The sequence below is a fragment of the Caretta caretta genome, chromosome 3 (genome assembly GCF_965140235.1).
Source record: "Caretta caretta isolate rCarCar2 chromosome 3, rCarCar1.hap1, whole genome shotgun sequence".
Taxonomy (NCBI): domain Eukaryota; kingdom Metazoa; phylum Chordata; order Testudines; family Cheloniidae; genus Caretta; species Caretta caretta.
In genome coordinates, this window is record NC_134208.1 from 119,821,180 (window position 1) to 119,840,334 (window position 19,155).

A 19,155-nucleotide genomic window follows, 5' to 3' on the forward strand; every position below is an offset into this window, starting at 1 on the left:
TAGAGTGTCTGGTTTATGTTTAGCTGACACCATATTCCGTTCTTTTGGGCTGAGGAGCTAATTCAGGCCAAAGAATGCTAGAAGGTGTTCGGAACACATCAGAGAATTGCACATCAGTGTGCTCAAAGGTAGGTGCTGTTTGATGTACTCTCCTCACCTTGACAGACGGATTTCGTTATCGTGTTTTGCTCATATCTTATAACATGGTTGTGGTAGCCTACATTAACCAGCTGGGGTTTTTCTGAATGGGTTGCTTCTTCTGTTTCATTGGACAAATTTGAACCTCTGTTTTGCCTGGCCCTACATGTTCTAGGAAAGGAGTATTTGGAAGCAAATTAGGTAGTGATCTTTAAAGGCAAAGTATTTTTCAGATGATGGAACTCTGGGGAGAACCAGAAAGAGACTTCTTCTCCTAAGGCCCAAGAGGAAAGCCACCTAGTTATTTAAACATTGGCAGATTGAGGAACTCAGCCTATAGGCCTTGCTTATGAATGTAGAACGCTGAAAAATCCAGGAATTTCCAATAAAGTCCTTTCCATACTGCTGGTCCCTTGAAAGAAGGGAACATCAGAAGTCTACTGTAGGATGCTTCCTCTTTTCATTTAAAACAGGAGATAGTCCTTCCCAGCTGTTTCCTTACTCCTAAAGCAGTAAAGGAGAAGCTTTGACTCAAATGTGATGCATGTAGGGCCTTAAGACCTTCTTATTTAGAGTAGCTGAATTTAGAAAATCAGAATCCTTATTCGTTCTCTTTGAGGGTAAGAAGCATCTAGATTTGTGTTATTTAAATGGATAAAACTCTCTATATCAGAAGCATATAAGCTGATGTGCCTTCCTTGTCCTCTTAACATAAAAGACCAATCAACTGCATCATCTTCACCTCCCACAGACTGAAAAAGGGAGAGGCTTTTGTTAAAAATTCTGCAAAGCTGCCAGTTGCTGATCCCTCCATGCATTTTCTAAGCACTATTTAGCCGTGACGTGCTTTCCTCTGTGGATGTTTTTTGTGGGCAGCATGTTCTGTATCTGGGACTTGAGTGAGTAGCTTTGTGGGCCTCTCCATTTCCCCTCCCTCTTTTTATTTTTGTTAGATGTGCCAGGGAAGTTACTACTGTTTTTTAACCAAGCTCTTTATTTGATAGTTGATCTAAATACTTTGAATGGAATCTACTTAGCTTGGCGCCTTTACCTTTTCCCAGCTTCTGTATTATTAGTCTTTGGGTCCAGGGCTTTCTTTGTAGATCCCATTCAGCCTGTACCAGTGGGAGCTGGAATATTTCTTATCAAACAATTTCTTTCTGGGACCCAGTTCTGTCAGTGTGAGAATCTGTCCTTCTAGTCAGTGAAAAGTTTTGAATTTGCACTTCTTGCTTATTGCATCTTGTGGTGTTACCAAGAGTTTTAAGTTTTGGAAATCCTCAAATTGAAGAGGAGGTGATGGGAGTTGTGTCCTGTTTGGCTAGTGGGGGAGACAACTTGAGATTCTCATTAATTGCTGACTTGCTAGTCAAGAAGAGGTAGATAGAATTGATGGATCCAGGGCATGTAAAAGTGTTCTGAAGAGTAGTAAGAAACTCCTCTTTTGCTGCTAGTTATTATCCAAAATTCTTCACTCCTTAGTGACAATTTAAGTGAGCTGTAGCTCACGAAAGCTTATGCTCAAATAAATTTGTTAGTCTCTAAGGTGCCACAAGTCCTCCTTTTCTTTTTGCGGATACAGACTAACACGGCTGCTACTCTGAAATATAAATAAAGAAGCTAAAGTTTCAAAATGGAAAGGCACACATATACGTTTAAAAGATAATATAAAAATTTGGAAGAGACAAAATCTTTTAAGACAAAATCTTTTAAAACAAAATCCTAAAACTGTAATTGCAGTGTGTCTGCTCCCACAGTTTAAACATTGGCAGCAATGGATTGTTTACCTTTTAGCCCACAACAATCTCAATTGTATTTTTTGTGGGGTTTTTTAAATATATTGTTTATTTTGTATTAATATCACTTTAGTGATTGGATCCTCATATAATAAAGTTTTTTTTCTTTTCAGAGACATAAACATCTAACATCCTGAATCTCTGTTTTGTTTTAGTATTAAAACTTTTACACACATCTTGGGCATAATTGTTTATACATTTTATAGCATGAAAAAGAGAACCATATTGATTGTAAATCCTAAACATCTGCACTGCATATAGATGCAAAGCCTAATCCTACAAAAAGACATGTGTGTGCCTTGTTCTTTCCTAACAAGTTACTGTTTAAATTCTGAGGAGAGATTTGATTCATTTGAATTTTCTGATGCAATGTGTCATATTTTCATGAAATAATTGACACTGTAATTTTGGATTTGTTCCATACTTTCCTTTTAACCTTCCTTGTTGAACCTCCTCCATTCTCTCCACTGATTACACTTTTGGAGTAAAAAACCCAAAATCTGACTTTTCAGTGAAATTCTGTTTGTATTAAAATTGTGTAATTTCAGTCAACAGAGTGCATCTGCTAAAATTCTTTCTGATGTGGCTGAAAGTCTTTTTAGCTCCTACTCACTTGCCCCTAAATTTCCAAAACTGTATGTGGGAATTTAGCCAGGTACCTCCCATTCACCTTTCAAGTGCTACTGAATGGGCAAAGTAAAAAGTTCCTGCGGTGCTGACTGTGAATATACCACATGCTTTCCAACACTCCATTCATGTTGATGGAATGTTAATACAATTGCAGCTCTATTGCAGCTGCAGTGGAGAACTGGCAACAAAAGTGTTAATGCCAGTGTGAGACAGTCTGCTAATCGGATTTTTTTGTGAGGAAGTCAGCTTGCTTGCTTGCTTGCTTTTCCTGGCTCTGGCGAGTCTTGAGATTGTATTTTCATCATTTAAGAAAATGTCTATAGGATTGGAAGTGATTGCACTGTAAAGTGTTTTTTTTCTTGGCATGTTAACTCCACTGACCGAGTGGTTACCTAGTACTTAAGGTTACAATTAGCATCTGGATCTGGTACTGCTAAGTATTAAATTCGGTAGGAATGGGTGTTCAAAAGACTGCATTTTTTCTGTATTGTCTATATTGCCAAGCAGAAAAGCTAAACATGACATAACATCTTCCTTCCCTTGTCCAGTCTTTGTCTTTTCTACTGGTTGAGTAAATCCACCAAGAGCCTCAGTACTGAATGTACTTCATTTTTCATAAATTCATGGCTTCCTATGCCATTTCTCCCAGCTGTTCTTCACCTGCTGGTTTTGTCTTAGTGACCATGGTCATAGCAATAGTAGAGAATAACAACATTATACAGTTTATTTTGCGCTGAACAACAAATATGCATGTTTATAGCTGTACTGACAAGAAGTAGTGAGTGACTTATGATGAGAGGTGGAGCATCAGTCAGTGTGCTGTCACTGTCCAGTTTGAATTGAGTTGGGAGCTCTGATGCTGTTGCCACGTAATAGAGATACTGGAAGAAATTCTGATATCTGCCATTTCTCTTCTTTTATGTTCAGTAATGTGAGCATTCACAAGCATTGTAATTTGTCTGTTACTTAATACAACACAAATGGCACATCTTTGTTCCACGAGACATTCAAACATGAGAGAAAAGGAGTACTTATGGCACCTTAGAGACTAAAATGCCCAAATAAATTTGTTAGTCTCTAAGGTGCCACAAGTACTCCTTTTCTTTCTGTGGATACAGACTTACACGGCTGCTACTCTGAAACAAGCATGAGAGAGTCGCTGTTCTAGCATATTCTGACATGCTGAACCAGCTGATATGGAGGAAGATTTCATGCCCTTTTGCTCTTCTGTCTATACATTTAAACCCTGGATATTGTCCTTAAAGTAGACTATCAGATATCTACAGGCCTTGAGAGTGTGAGATATACTGTCAAACTTAACTAAGGAGCCTTGTTTGGTGACAGCAGTAGGGTGTGTGTGCTGTGCTTGGAAGACTGTGAGTAATACAACTCTGTTGATCAAGTCTGTGCATGTTTGAAGTGTTTATGGATAGCAGCTACTACTTATTTCACTCTCTGACCCACGTGTCCTAATGAAAAACTTGTGTGTTGTTTCTCTATTTCAGTTGTTGCCAGAATTTGTTGTCGTCTTTACCCTCAGACTTCACTAATTTAATACACTACACACAAAAGGTTAGAAGGCCTGTGCTCTGGATGTCCAGCTGTCAGTCTCCAACACTTGAAAAGGACACTTTTTTAAAAGTCCTTTGCCAGGCAACATTGATAGACTCCAGCAAACTCTGAGTCAGAATTCTTCAGAAGATGCCATGCAAATGGATATGGCTTCCAGCTGGTTCCAGTTATAGCCTTGCAGGTCGTAAGTGTGATCCTGAAGTATGGGGGTTCAGGACATGAACTGATGATGGCACAGTAGCATCCCTAAAAGTACAAATGTAAAATCCTAAACTGTTGATTGCTTGCTTGCTTCTCTGAAGGCTGATCCTTGTTGGCGATTAAGAATTGATTCCTCATCCAAATTAGACTTTTAAAACACAGAAAACTTCTTATTCCTTGACTGAATAATATATGTGAACTCTCCTTGACAGCTTCCATGTTGTCATTCCTCAATATGTGACAGCACCTCACATTTGCAAATATTTTATAGTGAATAGGTTTTGGGTATGCATGCGAGGGCCAGGGGGGATGGGAGGAGGGTGTTGTGGGTTTTATGAGGGTGTTTTTCAACAAGTATTTTGTTATGTAAAAGATCTTTAGGTCACAGGACTTCTTTAGTTAAAATATTTTAAAAATTTATTATTTGTTTACCATTGAAACTTTCTTGTTTGTGCCCTAAGCAATGCGTGGTGGCATGGGATGGATTCAGATGTACATTTCACAAACTTTAAACACAATGAAACAGCATTCTTAAATAACATTTTTTGTGTACGTACCACAGGTTTATCCTGTATTAAAGTATTGCTTTTGCACATCATGAACAATGCCTAAGGAATCTCTATGTGTGTGTGTAGGTTGAGGTGCTTTAAAATTTTACTAAATTCCATGCTATTTTATCCTGATGATGTTATTAATTGTAATCCACTGTCAAAAATCACTTTCATGATTATGCAGAAGTTTGCAGCCAAGTTATTCATTAGGATATTGGGATAAATCTCATTAGTATGATGGAGCAACGTAGGACTCATTTCTTGTTTTCAAGGCATAGAACAATAGCTGAGATGCTTGAAAAAGTTTGGTTTTGAGGGTAGGGACTTGTCTAACCTCTTAAACAAATATAACCAGCACACTACTGTTTTTTCAGTAAATTAAAGAAAATTATTTAATTTAATTCAGAAGAAATGTGTGGTAAGAAACATGTCCGGGTAAAGTATTTCCATCAGTGTCGATCACTGTGTAAGATCAATTTCACTACGTGTAAGAGTAAATAAAATAGTTTGGCTTAAGCTGGATGAATAACCCAACTGTTCTAAACATCTTGAGTCAATGAAAGTTCATCCAGATTTAGGTGTTGTGTTTATTAAACAACTTCTTTGTCTGGAATGTTGTTTCGATTTCATTTTTTATAATACATGCATTTTCTAGTTCTAAGTCAAGAAAAAACTGTCAAATTAATTAACCTTAAACGCAGTGGGTAGAAAGAGTTATGTTAGCGGACTTGGAAATATATTTCAAAGAAAATTTTTTGGCAGAAATAAACAGCTGTGTTGCAAAGAATCAAAATTTGTTACAAGGAGTTATGTCAAATTGTAATAGCAATTTATATCTTTAAAAACAAATTAAAGTTGACCTTCAGGTGGTATGCTAGTGTAACTTTTGTAAATAGGACTCCGCATACTTACTTTGCATGCAGGTAGTTTGCATGCTCAGCTTTGCTGAACTTTGAATGTGTATCTTCCAAAGTGAAAATACTATAAATTTAGATTGGAACATGCTTTTATGTGAAACCCGCATCACGAAATAAGAGAGGAGGAAATATGAGGCTATGACGTCGCAGGTTGTCAGACTGTACTGCTTCATTTGAATCTTATTCACATTGGTGCCCATGAAGAAAGAAGTGAAATGTAGGTTTCTAAATTATACTGTGAACTTAATTACATGTATTTTTGAGGTCAGAAGCCATTGACATCAAGACTCCATTTGGCTTTGGATCATGCCCATATAACAATCTGGTAAGATATTTTCATCTATTAAATAGATGTAAGTTTAACTGCTTTCTTGTATTTTTCATGGCTCATTGGACAGAAAATTTTCTGGACCATAATCATGTGGTTTTTTTTTAATTGTTGTAATTTTCTATTTCTGTGACATTTTGTGGGTTTTGTTTTAATTTTCTTTTTAATTTGGATCAATCAGAAAGTTCATCAATAAAAAATTGTCTAATATATATCTGCTTTTGTTACAAGAAGGTGTTTCAAATAACAGACCAAATCATCCCGGGGGCAACCCTGAATCTCACACTTCTTAAGTAAACAAACACACTAGGTCTGTACTTCCGAAAGTACAGAAGCCCCATCCCTTAATTGCAGTAGGTGATCTCCTGAGGTCCCTTCCAATCCTGATATTCTATGATTTGTAGATCTTTTTATATCCCGTATTACTCGTGCTGAGTCTCATAGAGAGATGAGTGTTATTTCAGATTTAAAGAAAATAACAGTAACATCTTTTTGAAAATCTTAAATATAAACCCAGAGAATGACTGAAAACTCAACAAAGTCTAGTATTTTTAAACTGACATGCTCCAGAGTTGATAAAGTTTAAACGTGTGTGTAGTTTTAAATGTATATATATCCCTTAGTGTATTTTTGGTCTGCTTTTCTGTCAAAAAGAAGCCTAGTGAACAGAAGGCCATCACCAGGACCTTGCTTACTGTAGCAGGAGGCTTTTAGAATGAGTTCCCATCTGTTAGGCCTGTGTACTGATAAAGCTTGCAACAACAGCTGGCTTGGCTCTTTGCTAATCCGTTCATTCCATCTACAGATCAGAAGGTGGCCTGTTCCTTCTCAGAGGCCGTTGGGCCTTGGAGACTTGCCTTAGCCCTATAGCATTCCCACTAGACCTACAAGCAAGTATAATGATATGGGATGAGGGCTGGCAACTTGATCATGAGGTGGGTGTAGCAATTGTAAAGTATTGTTCAGAACATCAAACTAGTATCTCTTATTGCAAGCAACCAGTTGTATTTCAGTGTTTTAACAGATGAGATGCTAGCTATGGATAAAGCAAAATCATTAGTGTCTGACCTGGAAATATTTTTTAAAAAAGGAAACTTTTGCCTGGTTACAAATAACTTCTGAATATAGTGTATTCTGCACCACTCAAACTTAACCATTATGAATCTCAAGTGGCACTGAAGATGTAATAAGACCAACACCAAAGATGATTATTCTTGATGGCACTGAGTTTGCCCTGCTCATTTTACAGGGAAATGAAATACTTTCTTTCATTATGTGAAACAGAAAGTATTAAAAGTATTATGAAAATCATCACTTCTTTACTATTTAACAAGGTTTTTGAGCAATTGCTTTTTTGATGTAAATTTATTATTGCCGTTAATAGCATTTGTGTAGCATTATGGTTATAGAGGTTGTTTGCAGATGCAGATTAAGACACTATTCCTGCCTTAAAGAGTTTATAGTCTATGAAACATAAAGAAAAGACAATGGACAACAGCTCAGGCAAAGGAAGGATGGGGACTATTGTTGGTGAGAAGGAGGAAGAACAGGTTATTTTAAATAAGTGAGTTTGAAGGAGGAGGAAGGAGGAGGGCAGTTAGTGGATGAGGACAGGGGAGAAGGCACAAAGATGAGGGTAGGAAAAGGATAAGTAGGTTGAAGAATTGCTAAGAGTGTACAAAGTGGCAGGAAGAAAATGAGAGCTAAGGTGTAGGTGTGGGCCAGATGACATAAGATATTTTACGTGAGGATTTGGAGCTTGACTTATTTGTGGTAGGAGTGAGGAAAACAGTGAAAAGATTCAAGAATGGGGTGATATGGACAGCTAGAGAGTTGGAAGATTGCTTTTGTAGCAGTGTTTTGGATAGGCTCGGAGGAAACAGACATGATAGTCAGGGAGACCAGACAGGAAAACATACCGTAGGAAGGTTTCAGTAATCAAGACAAGCGATGACCAAGGGCAAGAAGAAGGATTTTAGCAGTGGAGTTAGTGAGCAAAGAGCCAATTTGTTTTTAGTATTTTCATAGATGAACAAAGTAATCCTTGGATGACATTTTTTTTTAACTCTCAAAAGAAGACTGGCATTTTCTAGACTGCCTGATAAACTAGCAATTGAACTTTGCACTTATTTAACACAATTTATCACACAATCTCAAATCACTTTACCAATTAGAATTAGTAAACTGAGGAACAGATGTACTAACTGACTTGTCCAATGTTATGAACACATGTGGTATATGCAGTAACTGTGGGGATATGGACTTTCTTCTTTTTCTTTTAAAAGTTTATTTTAACTTAATTGATGCGTAGAAATCATCACGTAGGGAGAAACATTTACACAGAAAATGTAGCAAATGGAATAAACTGACTGAGATCTCAGTTTGATAATTCATATAAAAGTCTGGGATATGAAAGTCACATTAACTGAACTTAGTTGATTGTACTCTTATTTGTATAGTTTGCTGACAGTGGGCCAAACTCTAGTCTGAGCTAAACCTGTGTAAATCTGGAATAAGTTAATCAAATTCAAGATTTACATAAGGCACTTGCATACCATGGTGCTTGAGTACAGTATAGGAACCTACGTGGATAAACCTGAAAGTTAGTTAAAATTGAATTTGGCCCAGTGACTGCATACAGACTTTTTAGGAGTGTACTAGATCCACAATGCTTTGTTGTGCTGCCATGAATCTAATTTTAATTTGGAGAACTAAATTGATTCCCTTTCTTAGGTCCATGTGTACTTGTACACTCAATTTATCTTTTTTTAAAAAAATGGTTTTTATTATGTTATCTCTGTTTATCATAAGACCGTAATGGTAATGCTGTGGTTCAGATTGGGGCATGTTATGAGCTTTGCCTTCAGTCACAAAAATAATTTTTCCACTAAAAGTATCCCTTTTGTTAAAGGTCCTCATTTCTAGCAAAAGGTTAATCTAAAAAACTCTGTGTGTGTGAGAGAGAGAAAGAAAATCATACAAATGTCAGCTGTTTTAAATCAAATGATTTAAAACATTTAACTTCAAACTTAGCATGAAAACCTGCATACCTGTTTTCCAAATGTTGCAAAACACTAGTTAAGAAATAAAGAGGTCATGACCAACTGAAAACAGCATCCTACTTTGTACATGGTACCCTGTTTCCCTTTAGTGATTTAATTGCTCACAGAGTATGTCTGTTCAGATACGTGCATGCAAATCTTCATCTTCAGGACTCTGCTTGCACCCATTCACTCATTCCTTCTTGTCACTCCCTTCTGTCTTTAAGATGAGATTGGAGGGGGACCAGCAGATCTGGCAGTGTTTTTTGCTGGGCTTCTATGCCAGGAATTTCATTCAATTTAGAGCCCCTACTCTGGCACACATGTCCCCAGAAAATGCAAGATTTGAACAGCATATACAGTTCAACAATTGCGTATTACTCTAAATATACTGTTTGTCTCCTTGTTACTTCTTTCCTCTGTTTCCCCACCCTCCTCTGATTTTCTTCATGTTCAGGCTTCTCCTTAAAGTTTCCAGCTGCTCTTTTCAAAACTCATAAATTCTAGCAATCTAGATTTTGATATGGCTCCCTTCCAAAACCTGCTCTAGCCCTGACTGCACTAGGGTTATTTATTTTTTTTTTTTTTAATCTTTCATCATTGGAAGTAGTTGGGCATTTTTACCACAGTATTCTGTAGACCTATTCTGAACAGCGTCGGATAATGTGGTGGCAAGAAAATGCATGAGCACTGTCTATACCAACCAAACGTAGTGCAGTCGTGGGAGATTTCACAAAAAAGGGTGTGGGGATGCAGTCTGTGTCAGACAAGAAGAGTCACTTGGCTGTGCATTTAATGGCTTCTAGTCATATTTTTATGAATGTAGCATGTTGATTATACATTTGGCTGGGTCATCTTTACACTTGTGTTTGAATTAATTTTTATCACACTGCCTAATAAACCATAAACTTGTACAACTTTGTGGGACACTTTTATTGTGTCAACAGTAGAGTCCCTTCTTAACCACACAGTCACCTCTCCCCCAACAGTATAGGAAAAATTCTAAGCACCAGCCTCGAATAACCAAAACATTGGTGCAAAGAAGTGAAACATTAATTGTATGTTGCGTGCTTTGATGATGAGGCTGTGACCTGTTCTTAGAGACCTAAACACATTGAATGACTAATACATCTGACCTGAGGATGAAAAGGAAAACTGCTCTCTTGCCTTGGCTTCTTTATAAAAGCTCCTGAATGAAAATTCTAACCCATACTGCTGCATAATTAGCTAGCTATATTTCTTCTGAAGTACAGTATGGGGCATAACTGAATGAACAGAGGCAGAAATAGTGAGCTATACAAGCAAATTACCCAGAACTTTTGTTGTTTGGTGGCCTCTAAAATAAAAAGGTGGTATTACAGGAAGACATTTAGTTGTTAGTGTCCAGTTGGAAACACCAGTCATTTTATGAACTCAGGGCTGTTGTGTGTGGATTCAGTCAGATCTGTGGCTTGTCTTTGAAGGCATTTGAAGAATAAATAGCCATTTAACATAATTTAATGTTTAAAAGCTTTGATTATTTTGGCTGTAGAAATATGTGACAACCATATTTTTTTGTGGAGACAAAGATTTGGATTCAGTCAAGTCACCTTAAAGTATTTTCTTATTTCTGTCTTTCCCTGTTCATCCCCAAATGATAACAGAATTGACTAATGTTTGTACAACATTTTAAAAACATAAATTACTACATGAATGGCTAAATATTATAATAATTACATCTAACATAGGGGCTAGATCTTTTCAAAATACAATGAGCTCTCAGCACAGTTCAGGTGGGAGTGTGCAAAGGTGGCCTTTGCTCTCCTCCTCCCCTTGCCAGCTATGTGCCAGGCCATTTTCCTGACAGAGTTTAGTAGGCTTCAGGAAGTCCTGGCCATGTAAACATAGAATATCAGGGTTGGAAGGGACCTCAGGAGGTCATCTAGTCTAACCCCCTGCTCAAAGCAGGACCAATCCCCAGTTTTTGCCCCGGATCCCTAAATGGCCCACTCAAGGGCTGAACTCACAACCCTGGGTTTAGCAGGCCAATGTTCAAACCACTGAGCTATCCCTCCCCCCTATGCCTCCATGCCAGAAATGTGGGTGGCATAGAAGTGGATATACTGCTTCTGTGCCTCTGGAGGATTCCCCTACAACTGGATTATCCTTTGGCTGTATTAGATGTAGGCCTGCTTTGTGTTGGCATTGCAATGCAAAGGTGTAGCGCTGCAGTGGAGCATCTGGGCCAGGACTTTCAACAGGTGGACCTTTACATGAGAGAAAAGAAGGAACATTAGCACAGCAGAGGCTCTTACCACAATTGCTGATCTCCCCATCAGTCATTTATACTTTTATCTGAATGGGCCATTTGCCATTGATTTCAATTGATCAGTGGTAGTATAGGGCTTAAGGCTCAACTGTGCCCAGTAAGCACTGAATGCAGGAGAGGAGGAGGCAGCTGCAAAGGAGCTCTTTACCGGTCCCAGATTGCTGAGGTCAATTATACACAACTCAGTGCCACTTTAAACTGCATCAGTTGGCACTGGCCCTCAGGGAACAGTGTGGAAGCTGAGGATTTCTGGAGTTCAGCAGCCTTAATCCTTTCCAGACATGTGCCCCTACCCCCACCATGGGGTTGTGTCGGAGCCAGCCTTTTGGCTTCCTTGCACCACTGGAAGGGCAAAAAGGGGCCAAAATGGAGCTGAAGATCTGGTTCATAATCTAGCTTCTCATTATTTTCCATAATGGTCACAGGATTTCTCTGCAGAGGAAGCAAACATAATTTTCATGTGGACAGCTTATTTTTCTATACATTTGTCCAATGGGTATGCATCCTATGAAGTTAATTATGTACATAAAATATATCGGGCTGGTTTAGGGAGAGTCCCATGTACAGTAATAGCGATGGGAATTGCTCAGAAAACAATATACAGTATTTTAAAAGTGGCCCCTTCTTGCCATCCAGAGCAACCTTGTTGATTGCACTCTTTGTCTAGAGTGTCTGAATTCCTCCTCCTTACAAATGACTGTATCTGGGGTCATGGATTACATTTCAGTAAATATTTTTTCTTTTGACAGGTTTCAGAGTAACAGCCGTGTTAGTCTGTATTCGCAAAAAGAAAAGGAGTACTTGTGGCACCTTAGAGACTAACCAATTTATTTGAGCATGAGCTTTCGTGAGCTACAGCTCACTTCATCGGAAGTGAGCTGTAGCTCACGAAAGCTCATGCTCAAATAAATTGGTTAGTCTCTAAGGTGCCACAAGTACTCCTTTTATTTTTTCTTTTGAAATCTCTTTATTCATCACGTTTCCCCCCATGATCTTAACAGAAGTGTTCAGATTCTAACTTTAAGTGAATCTGTCATCAACTGTTAAAATTCTACTGACAATTTTTAAAAATAAGTTCCTTTCCCCTTCAGATATACACAGTCCCATTTACTTTAACACTTCCAGCCATGTTTTCAAGCTTTGTTCATGTTCCTCTAAATGAAAACATCACACTTCCTTCTCAAGTGAACTTGCGAAACTGGTCAAACTAGACTGACACGGCAGTGTAAGATTACATTCACTACTCCTTTAGCTTTGTAGACAAAATGCAGCCTTAATGATGCCTGTGACTGGTTCAGGGTAGATTAAAGCATGTACTTTCTTGTAGGATAAATGATGTGGAAATCTAATTCACCTTGATGTGTCCTTTCTGTCTTTTTTCCCCTTTCTCTTTCCCTCCCTCTCTCTTCCCTCCCCCCTTTGAAAGTAGTGGAGAAAAGTTCAAAGAGATGAGGTTCTCTCTTGGAGCATGTGGAGTGAATAAGGAATGATAGCTGGGGGAATGAAGGGATAAAAACCACAGCTACAACGCTGATGTTGAGTTTTGCATCAAACTGCTGTAGGTGATGGCTTTCTCCTCTTGCTTTGAGAGAGAATGGACACCATGTTCCAGAAAAAAGTACTTACGTAAAACCTGTCTTATTCCAAAATACTTTGGGATTTTCAGCTTTGTTATGTTCTTGCTAGTGGTATTTGTTCAGTTCTCCTTTTGGACTACTTAACCCAGGAGGGTGAAGGTCATCAGTACAGAGAAGTGAATATTGTCTGCTGCATCCTCTCCAGTCTCCATTTGTGTGATAAAGCAGAGCAGTTGCATGCATTTGCTGCCAGATTTCTAAAGCCAGGGCTAAAACCCGGCCCCCCAACAACATATATTGGGTTTCTTGGTACTGCTGTCTGACTTCTTTTGCCCTCTCTAACATATTTGTTTACTGTGTACTCCCCTCCCCCAGCTCCCAGTTGCACGCATGCACACGCACACACTTGTATACCTCTCAGTGTATTTTTGAAATAAGTATTAAAGGTACGTTGATAAACTGAGACAGACAAGTAATGTGGCCTATCTAAATACAAAGCTCCATTGCAATGTAAGTACTTCAGACTGTCAAAAATTGCCTGGTTAAGCTGAAGAGTGTGAGTTTAGGAAATAGTGTTTACCATACTGAAACAATGTGAAAAAGAAATGCAACTTTTTGAGGATGGAATAAGTAGTACAGTAAATTGTCAAAACAAAACAGTAGTGTGTGTGATGGTGATGATGATGGCCGTGATTCCTCTTACTGACATTCACTGATTTGCAAATTAGAGGCTGATCAAGGAAAGATTGTGTAGGATTGTAAGGTCCACTAGGGCAGGGATTTCCTTAATTTTCCTCCTCTAGACACAGAAAAAAATACATAAACCTCCCCTACTGTCCTCTCTTTAAAAAGAAAAAAACAAGGTCTATGAGAGGGTTAAAAGTGGGTTGAAATACCAGTACATTTGGTATATTTTAAGTATATGGAAAGGGAAGTCTGTATCTATTTTTCCCTCTTCATTTGTCTTCATTTTGAAGGAGTGCAGAGTTCAATCCTGTGTTTTGCTTTTGTTAAGGCCCACAGAAAGTAAATACTATTCCTTTTTATTTGTTTCATGTTGCTCGGGTTGGCTTGTTTCTCCCCAGGAAGAGGTGGGAGTATCCCCCGGGAGGCCAGCCCCACAGTCTGAGTATGGGAACAAATTCATCCCGCACAGCACTCCAAGAAAAAGGAGTTGAAAAACTGTGAATGTTGGTGGCTATGTAAACTGATTCTTTTTGGACTTTTTAATGGGTGCCCTTTTAACACGTTTGAGTGAAGACATGACACAGAATCTAAATTCTCTTTGGAGATTATTGTAGGTGAGGCTCTTAACGCCTCCTATTATTAAGGTTGCCCAACACTTCCTATTGGAAGTCCCTGTTTTCAGGGGCTTATAATTTATTTTTATTTTTTTTTAATTTCAGCCAAAATGGTTCAGCCATTTCCGAGATCAAGGCTGGAGAAAAATATGTTGTTTTTCCGGTGTTAAAACAGCTTTTTGAACAGCTCTAGTGCCACCATGCTTTGGAGCATGGTCTTGAAATTTGGTGGGTTTGAGGTAGCCTTTGTGTCAGGGATGGGCCTCAGATTATAGCAGCAAAATTCTGTCCACACTGGGTATGTTTCAGTCCAAGGGTAAACAGGAATTTCCTCACAACTGCAGGTCTGGGTACCTGAACTGAGAACCGGGAGACTGTTTCTACTCTGCTGTCCGTGATCCCTCTGCTAGGCCCAGGCAGCTTGGAGGAGGAGCTGCCTGATTTGAATACAGAAGGGACAAGAGCCAGACATGTAGCAGGGATAGGAAAGAGATGGATCTGTGGGGGTGGGGATTAAAGACCGGGGCTGGATGCTGGCAGGGGATGAAGAGGGAAACTGGGACTGGGAGTTAGTGTAGGGGGAGACTGGGACTGGGAGCCAGGGAGGGAAACTGATGGGGAGGACACTGGGACCCTGTAGGTTGTGGGGAACTGAGATTGGATGAGGAGCCTGGGGGGAGTGTGGGATTGGCTGGGGAAGGAGACTGGGACTGAAAACCAATGGGAAGGAGGTTAGTGGCAGGGAAGATAGATCTGATGAAGAGCGAGGGTGTGGGGGAGAACTAGCAGTGACTGGGCAAAGAGACTGGAACAAGGTGGGTGGAGATCGGATGAGGAGCCTGGGAAGGAGATTGGTAGTAGGAGCCGATGGCGATCATGGGCAGTGAGGATGGGGGAACAACTGGATGCCAGAGTCAGGGAGAGAGGCAGATGAGATAAGGAATTGGGAGGGGAAGAGCAGGACTGACTGGGATTGGGACTCTTGAGGAGTGAGACTAAGATTTGCTGGGCAGGGACCGTAGGACTAGGGATGAGAAGCCTGAGGAGTGGACTCCGGAACTGGCTAGCTGAGGAGAATGGGACTGGGATAGGGTGACCAGATGTCCTGATTTTATAGGGACAGTCCTGATTTTGGGGGCTTTTTCGTATATAGGCACCTATTACTCCCTACCCCCATCCCGATTTTTTACACTTGCTATCTGGTCAGCCTAGACTGGGATGAGGAGCCAGGAGTGGCAAAGAGACAGGACTTGCACAAGTACAGATTGGAGGGGACAGGGCAGAAGGCAGCAAGTTTGCAGGGAATAGGCAGAGGAGTTTGTGCCCATTACAGCACACACCCCTCCACAGCCCAGAATGGAATCCAAGATTCCCTAGTCTCACCATTCTTCTGAAGTCAGCAAAGATCTGTGAAACCCACTGGCAAAGTGTCTTATCTCTCTCTAGTGCTGGTCCACATAGAGGATAACAGTTTATTATTTCTGTCAGTTACTCCAGTAGTTCAAGTAGTAGAGGTTTGTGGGGTGGATCTAAATGTTCCAACCTTACTGTTGACCCATGTGAATGTCAATATGATGCCACATTCTGGAAAGTTTTTTCCCCAGTTCGCTTCTTTTAAAAAACCTAGGAAATTACGCACACAAAAAGCTATGTTAGAAGAATATTATAAGTCAAGTTAGGAAATGCCAAAATTTAGGTACCTGTGCAACCTGATTCATGCCCCACCCCCCATATGCGTGCATTGTGATAACAGCCTTTAATTACATGATCACATACTGTTTTTTCCACAGAACTCCTGCTTCATTCAGTGCACAGGCTGGACCTGCCTTGGGGATGAATCAGGGTTGTGTAGCAGAGGAATTTGTTTTGTGTAGTACCTCTCCCTCATTTGTTGCAGAAGCTGGAATGTGTGTAGTGAATGAGGCAAGGGATTTGCAGAATGAGAATGGGAGGTCTCACAGTTAAATCAGTGGAATGCTGCCTTGGGGAACTGAATTCTGTCCCTGCCTGTGCCAGACTTCCCGTGTGATGCTAGGCAAGTCACTTAAACCGAACATTTCACAGGGGGTCATTCATTGAGTTCTTTGTTTTCTGGGTGCCTGATGTGAGACCCTGTAGTCTGATTTGCAGAAATGTTGAGGACTCACAGCTGCAACTGAAATCGATCAGAGCTGTGTTTTGAACATATAAAGTGCTATATACTATTACGTACTCTGAAAAATCAGAGTGTCTCAGATTGGGCACCAAAATTAGGAGATACTGTTGACCTTAATCTTTCTGTGTCTAAGTTTCCCATTTGTAAAACTGAATATTATCCCCTTACATAACAGGGGTGTAGTGAAATAAATTCATTAATGTTTTAAAGTATTCAGATACTACAGTCATTAGTTCCATAAAAAAATCCATGAGGAAATGAATAATTCTGTCTTCAAAGCAAGACTTGAATAGTGTGTAGTAAATAATGCGTAGAGCCACAATTAAACAAGGAGTATAAAACAAAATATTGAATAAATGAGCACTGTCTATTCTGTGCACTGAATGAGGCCAGGATGCTGTGAAAACAATAGTATGTGATCATGAAATTAAAGACTATATCATAATGCATACCCACAAGAGGTTTGAATTAGGGTTGTATAGGCAACCTTTATTCTGGCACTTCCTAACTTTTGGGTGTTTGACTTTGCAAACATTAAGATCTTTTAAATGTGTGTGTGTCCATGCATACACTTGAAACCACAGGTTAACACACAAGTGCATATTTAAACATCCATGGTCTTCCTCATCATTATTTGCATATTATAATGAAATATCTTGTTCATAATATTTTATTAAGTATTGATTTGATACTATAAAAATTCTGTGTTGTTTGGTCCTTTGTATTATGGTACACGTTAGTTGTAAACTTTCTTAGGTGCTTAAATCATAAAGGTAAATATGATTAACTGAAAGACTGTCTTGGAAGTTCAGAACTCTGTGAATTAAGCATGGAATTATTAGAATTATTGATAATGTTTTCAAAGCTGCATATGCATTTTATTTTTTGATCCCATGCCCTCCAGCTTTGAATATGGTGTTTACAATAGCCTTCTTTATATGCATAAGAGGTGGGATTTCTTGAAAGATTTTTCTTTTCTCCAAATATTAATATAGCATTCTCCATTTAAAAATACTTTTAGCATCTTTTATATTCTGTTGATAGGCTAAAACCCAAAACTGACAGTGGAGTCAAATTCATCTGTGGCACTGGAAATCTATTGAATTAAATAGCTACACCGGGAATGAATTTAGGCTGAAGGTTTGAATACTACCTCTTATGTGTAGCAAAAGGAGAAAAACTTGATCAGTTTCGACTGCAGCCTTCCAGCAAGAAACTCTTTACCTTTTTGCAGATCCCTTTACCTTTAAAGTACCTGACTTTAAAGGGGGTAGCTGAATATCTATGTGTGGAGACTTAAAGCGGTCTTTGTGGAAGTACTTTGAACAGTGATAATAACAATGGTTTCTGGCAATTGCAAAATGGGATCTGACCAATTTTAGTAAAATAGTGACAATACTAGACCCACAGAGCTCACTTTTGAAAGAGTATTTCAGTTTGAACTGAGTGAAACTGATGTTTTAAGAAACAGTTTTGCACCTCTGTAAATGACAGACAGCTGCTGGACGAGGTAATGATCTGTCTTCATGTTTGATGCCTCCTTTTATCAGTCCAAGGCTTTTCACTGAGTCAGATCTATTGATTAGCATTAGTCTACTTCCCAGGAAGCCTGCTTTACATTGAAATGTCACGGGCTTGGGATACTATGCCAAGAAAGAGCTTGAACTCTGTCAAATGCTGCCTGGTAAATTATATGTTTGCTGAGTGTTTAGTAAGTATAATAGCTTTGCAGCCCCAAAAATGTTAAATGAGGTCATTTTTATCTCCTTTGAACAAATATTGGGGGAGAAAATGATGGGGTCAAATGGAAGATATCCTACACTTTCCAGTGCTTTATGGAATACAAGCTAATGGAGTGATGGAGTGAACAAAATGTAATTCCAAGAAGTTTGAGTGAGGTAAAATCTACACTTCATATTAGCTGGTGTGTATTTATTCAAAATAGCAACAATAGGGTTTAAAAATAGCAAGATCCTGCATCATTAACACAAATACAACTGTATAACCAAACAGTGTTGTTTTGTGCAGAAACATAGGAAGACAGGAATTTGTTTGTGTGTGTTTTTCTTTCCTTAGCTAAATTTTTTTTTTAATTTATTTTCTGTAGTGCTTCAGGGGGTCCAGGTGCAACCCTTTACGTATAAACGGTCAGTTCTAAAGCAGAAGCTTAAATATAATACTGCTCAGTAATTATGGTAATTGCATCAATGGAGGTTAGCAAGAAGCTAATTGTAACCTTGGGGATGAAGAAAACAAACTGGACGTATAGAACATGTTTTAAAACACCTTTTGGTTCAGATTTATTTTAACTTTACTTTACCTAGATTAAAATGTAAATGTTTTAAAAAAAATTGTTTTCAGTACAAAAAGAATTAAAGTTGTGAAACAATCCAATGAATGACAGGAAATGTTAAGTTAAGTTGATGTTCTATCCTTCACTACATTGTGAGTATTTCACCTTTTCCCACCCCCTCGTCCTCTGCGTCACACCAGACTTGGTATTTCACTAGACTGGATCAGTTGTTGCTATCTTTGGAAGACAAATTGTGCCAAAGGTCTATAGTTGAATGGACAAACACCTAACACGCTTTCTGGTTGCTGTTGTGGTGTATTTCTACTATTTGATCTTCTCTTGTAACC

At 38.9% G+C, this 19,155-nt stretch overlaps 1 protein-coding gene across 17 annotated transcripts in view; it reads left to right on the forward strand.

The window, feature by feature from the left end:
* Positions 1–19,155, forward strand: part of ARID1B (AT-rich interaction domain 1B) — a 408,038-nt gene that overhangs the window by 163,242 nt on the left and 225,641 nt on the right. Inside the window, exon 5 of one of the 17 annotated variants that reach the window (XM_075126832.1) lies at positions 4,070–5,454. The exons of the other annotated variants lie outside the window; for them this stretch is intronic. Within the exon in view, the coding sequence (XP_074982933.1) occupies positions 4,070–4,114 (45 nt within the window). The 3' untranslated portion in view covers positions 4,115–5,454. Of the gene's footprint in view, positions 1–4,069; positions 5,455–19,155 lie in introns of those variants that run through there. 17 annotated transcript variants of the gene reach the window in all.